Genomic DNA, 5,770 nt, shown 5'->3' with positions numbered 1-5,770 from the left:
CTGTGTCCTCCATGGCTGGCAGCAGCAGCTTCAATACGAATTTGCACAGCGAGCCCCCGGTGTACGCCAATCTCAGCAACTTCAACCCCAACGCGCTCAACTCCGCGCCGAACTACAACACAAACAACATGGGCTACGCACCACAGCATCACATAAACCCCCAGATGCCCGTGCAGCATCCCAGGCTTCAGGCTTTGAAAGAAGAGCCTCAGACTGTACCCGAAATGCCAGGGGAAACTCCTCCCCTGTCCCCTATTGACATGGAGTCACAGGAGAGAATCAAAGCTGAGAGAAAACGCATGAGAAACAGAATCGCGGCATCCAAATGCCGGAAAAGGAAGTTGGAAAGGATTGCCAGGTTGGAAGAAAAAGTGAAAACTTTGAAAGCCCAGAACTCAGAGCTGGCATCTACTGCCAACATGCTCAGAGAACAGGTTGCACAGCTTAAGCAGAAGGTCATGAACCATGTCAACAGCGGGTGCCAGCTAATGCTAACACAACAGTTGCAAACGTTTTGAAGAGACTGTCTTAAACGAGGACTGTGATATTGTGGTATAACTGAAACGAAAAAACACAAGTGGCAGATGCATAAAGCTAATGGTAAAAGCTGAAAGGCTGAGTCCTGCCTGTGCTCTGCAAAGCGCATGTGTGGAAAGACTGGCAAGCCTTCAGTTTGAGTTAGCAGCGAAGCGGCCAGCACTGCTCCGAGAAGTGCTGTTCCTGCTCAGATGAGATGTCAGATCTTCGTTTAACATTGACCAAGACCTGCATGGACCTAACAATCAATGATCATTCAGTATTAAAGGTTAAACTGCAATAGAAACTGTAGATTGCTTTATGTAGTATTACTTAAGGAAAAAAGAAAAAACACAAAGTGGGAGGGAGGTGTGTGGGAGGCTGATAAACAAAAAAGAACTATTCTGCCTGCCTTCAAGTAAATTGTGTATGTACATATTTTTTTTATTTTATTTTATGAAAGTTGATTAATGTCAATAAACTACTTCATGACTTTGTAAGTTATTTTTATGTTGTTTATTTGGGCACTGCCCAGTATTGTTTGTAAATAAGAGGCATTTTTTTTTTAGTACTCTGAGTTTACCATTTGTAATAAAGTATAATTTTTTAATGTTTCTGTTTCTGGAAAAATTCTAGAAGGTTCTATTATATTTAAGAAAAATAAAATAATTAAAATGCATTTCCCCCTCACATTTTTTTTTTTTGGCTAGTACCTGAGTTGGGAAAATGCTATTTATGCTGAACGCTTACGGGTAGGGATTATGTTAAACTTGCTCTGTAACTACAGGCATGTCCTGGAGAACGTGTGAGAAGAGAGAGAAGTTAGATCCTGATTGCTAAACTAATACAACTTTTTTGAGTTGTCTTGAAGCTGTAGCTCCCTATTGTAACTTGACTAGCTTGCCTGCCATATTCTAGTGTCCTAGTTTAGATGCTTTTAAAAGGTTGCAGAGGGGTGGAAAGCCAGTCCATGAAACTGTTCCATAATTGGAGCAACTGGCTACTTGATCTGACAGGCTTTTTATTAAATTAATGCCCTCAAGATTAGGTAAGTGGTTGTATTTAAAAAAAAAAAATTGTAGACTTCAAAACCAAAAACATTCACCTTTATCCCTGTGTTCCTAGGAGGTAATCCTTGTTTGTTAATATTTATGACAGTGCTGCTGTATTTAATACAATGGCTATATAAATATATACCTTAGAAACTTAACTCGTTGAAGGGTGAGGTACAGTTAGTATACTCAACAATTTCAACACTACCCGATTCATTTAATTTAAGAATATATTTGAAGGGAGACCAGATGTTTTCCTGCTTGCTATGTAAAGCCAAACAGCTAAGGGGAAATAGATGCTATTAAAGACAGCAGGAAAATATTACAAATTCATTATTAGTGAATGCTAATTTAGAGAAGGCACTCTTAAAAATGTCTTTTCTCTTTATTCCTATAATCATAATAAGGAATAAGCAGAATTTTAATTGAAGCGACTGCACTAGATGACTAGATAATTGGAGATACATACCTTTACTGTTACCAAAATGATACCCTGAAACTTGGAACAGATCAGTTCCTTACAGGAATCAGAGAAGTATCTTTCCTCTAACTTTTTTTCTTCCCCATATTATAATCATTTTATAATGTGAGGCATTGCTTTAATGGTTAAAATATGATAATATGGTAATCTCCTTCCACATCACAATCCAAGTGTCAAGGTAGGCACTGTTTAGATGGTGTTTGCTGCTGTCAGAGGAATACAATTGTAACAACACCAACCAAACAAAGGGTTACTAGGAGGATACTATAGTTTGCCAAGAGTACATTTTGCTGATGTCAGCAACCCGGAAGGTAAGTTGATTTTGACCATATGTAGGAATAGACAGAAGAGGGATAATACACAGCACTGCTGGGTGTGGTTTTACAGGGATTTGGCAAGTGCCAACTAGCAAAATAAGCAGGGCAAGGAGATTAATTACCTGCAAAGGTGCATATTTTAACTCTCAACAGTGCTGCGTTATGGAATAGATGTTACTAGCAAGCTTTTTGCTTAATCACCTAATTACGTAAAAATAAATACATTATATAAAATACTATGTTAATTAAATACAGCTGAGTGACAGCCTGCTCCACCCTATCCTAATACACACACAGACATTTAGCACTGCAGTTACGTTTTCTCTCTCAAGTATGACATTCTGTGGCATAGGCAAGAAAATTACTAATAGCTCTGCTTGTTAAGTGGACATTGTCAAATCATTTGGTTTCTGTGACACAAGTCACCTTGACTCGGTCCAGCTCAGGAGTCCTGGTATCGTCAGAGAATCTCCCATCAAGCAGGGTGGTTTTTAGCACCAGTTATGCAGTTTCACTAGGAGAAGAGGGGTGATTTAGATGAAACCTTTCTTGAGTCCCACAACTCATTTGAGGATCAGGCCTAAGACAGGGCAAAGCAAGTTTATATTCCTTCCACATCCATCTGTTTTGTAAACAGTGTGGTGGGCTAGGAGCCTGTTGCTATCTGGTTCACTCCAGCAGAGATTAAAACTCAGCACTCTTTAGATATGACTAGATCACCCTGTGATCAATACACACACGTCGTTAATTACAGTTGTGTGTATTTGCACATGGTGAAATGCAAAGTTTTAACACTTACTTATCTGCCAATATTAAAATTACCTAATATACTATGTCCCTTACTTCTATAAGGAATAGTCAGCTCTCTCTGACATTCAGAGAGAAACTCGCTTTTTGTTGCCCCAGCTGTACTCACAAGGGAATATTTTGCAAATAACAGCATTGTGAACATGTATTTTGTTTGGCTGTGAGTGTTGTCAACGGATTCAGGAAGTGAAGTCAGAAAAAGGCAGGGTTTCAAACAGGGCAGGCTACACAGAAATGCCTGGGCAAAGAGCCTCTAATCAGAATGACATGTTTGGGACATGGGAATATTAATTATAATTTGGGTCAGTACTAAAACCAACAAAAACCTCACACTTCTATCCCATGAACAGAAGTGAGCTACAAAGGGGGTTGGACCATGATTACTCACTGAATAATTTTAAATCGGAAGTACTTGTCATTACAGAAATAACAGCAACAATCGAACTTACTCTACAGTGGTAAAGAGAACATACCAGCCAGTTTCAATCTTAGAACACAGCAGCAGTTACTAGTAGAGTCCCAATCCTTCTATTGCCTACATCTCTGTAGGTCTAAAAAGTACCGATCACAAAATACGGCACTTTAAATACCAGCACAAGGCAGCGCGTGCTCATTGAACAATGAAGTCCAGTGACCAAGAGACACCTTAGCTATCTTCCCATTTTATAGGAAACCATCAGGAAATACAGACAATATCCCTCCAAACCTATGTGAAAAATGACTGACAGTTTTGTCCCATGCAGAAGCCTAAGAAATCCATTATAATAATCACTTTCTGAAAAAGTAAATAGGCTTTTCAATGAAGTACATTGCTGCATATGCATTAACGACCATATTCCTACAACTCTGCAGGAAGCAAAGAATCCAACTTACAGGTGCCCAGGTTACCGCAGAGCAGGCTTACATCGTTTACCGAGTACCACCCAGCACATCTGGACACTGCGCGGTGGAGTGTGGAGCCTGAACCAGTGGCAAAATTGGAAGTTATACAGCTGGATGAGCCCCGTGCTCTGCCTGAGTGAGTAACCCTGACCGAGGCTCAGAGGTTAGCCAGGGCAGCATTACTTAACAGACTGCGGAGGCAGATGGACCAGCTCAGGCTAGAACAAGCTTGGGCATCAATGGAGTACACCACAGAGTGCGGTGTGCCATGTCCATGAAAAGTACAAGGCAGAATTGAAAAAAAAAAAAAAGAGAACACTTATCTTTAATATCAAGCCCAGCACTTTCTCTGTTCTTTCTCTACCCCTGTTCCCAAGACTTAAGTATCACAGCATATAGTTACCCACATCAAGAAACTAAAACCAGTTCAGGCAAAGTTTGCCTTGTAGAAAAAAAAAGGTGCATACATCATAAGCGAACACAAAATATTGCTGACAGGCAGATGGACAGCAAGGAAATAATATTTGAGATTACTGTAGACACAAACCTGTTATGAAAGAGAATACACATTAGTAACATCTAGCATTAGGGACAGGGAGAAGAAAGGTACTATTAGCCTTCCAGTTAAAGAAAAGAAAAATTCAAAACATAGGTACTATGCTCTTTGAGAAGGTAACTCTTCCAGAGGAGTGCTTGTTCTCTAGAATTACACGCACTGCCAACACCAGTGTCTGCATCCAGGGACTGGTGGCAATCCTAATTCTATACACATACATTACTGTTGATGTGAACATTATAATGTATCTTCTGAGCAGAGAATGGTGCTTCTTACAAAGAAAACTTGTAGACAGTCATTATATAATTTACCATGAAAGCCTCTGACTACTTAAACAGTTTCAGGGTGGTTTTGCACAGCAGGGCTCTCTTTTTCAATTTTGCACATTATTCTTTGCAGTACATTTTTGTCAGGGAACAATGGAACTACAAAAATCAAATTAGACATTCATCACAGTCCCTTCTGTCCTTAAATATTCTGAAATACTAGAAACACAGTAACAATGGGGAAGAATGGCTTTTTTTAAAGTTAATTAAATATTGAAAACACTGTTGTTTTTCTTAGTTATAGAATAACAACAGACCTTAGGGGAAAACAAAACAAAACAACTAATTCAGAAAAAGTTGTAAAGTAACCTATTTTTGAAATACAGAACTTCATAGGTTATGACTGACCTGATTAATTCAAATTTCTGTAAAATACCTAGAAACAAACTTTGTAAACAAAAGTGGAGGAAGAACTAGTATTTCTTTTCCTCAGTCTCCCAAATATATTGTGTTTTGAGCCTTGTATTCTCCAAGCAATCTTTAGGTTAATTCATTAAACAAAAGCACAAACAATTTGCTAGAAATTCCTCTGAGCTGTGAACTTTGTTCCTTATTCTCTTACATTAAAACCAATCCCTGTGAAACCTGACAGCATAATACCAAAGATGTGGGAAACAGGACACAATTCCAGCAGATGGAGCTCAAAAGCAAACAGTGCTGGAACAAGCTGCACCGATGCCTGCAACAGGAGCCTCTGCTCAGACAGCGTAGTAGCTAGAAGTCTTCAAATGAAAGCCACTATTATGCAAAGTACTAAAAAAAAATAAAATTAATTTTAACAGCTTCCCTGAATTCGTAAAATAATCCTACCCGTTGCAGTGGAGATCCTGCAT

The 5,770-nt window shown here is 39.1% G+C and overlaps 1 protein-coding gene across 1 annotated transcript in view; it reads left to right on the top strand.

The window, feature by feature from the left end:
- The window catches only part of JUN (jun proto-oncogene), a gene marked incomplete at its 5' end in the record, with an annotated part of 1,517 nt that extends 322 nt beyond the window's left edge, over positions 1-1,195 (top strand). The window contains one exon of the mRNA XM_009871098.1: positions 1-1,195. Coding sequence (XP_009869400.1) covers positions 1-518 — 518 coding nt within the window.
- Between the last annotated feature and the right edge of the window lie 4,575 nt (positions 1,196-5,770).

Source organism: Apaloderma vittatum, unplaced genomic scaffold (assembly GCF_000703405.1).
Source record: "Apaloderma vittatum isolate BGI_N311 unplaced genomic scaffold, ASM70340v1 scaffold35576, whole genome shotgun sequence".
NCBI lineage: Eukaryota > Metazoa > Chordata > Aves > Trogoniformes > Trogonidae > Apaloderma > Apaloderma vittatum.
This window is presented reverse-complemented; position numbering and strand designations above follow the sequence as displayed.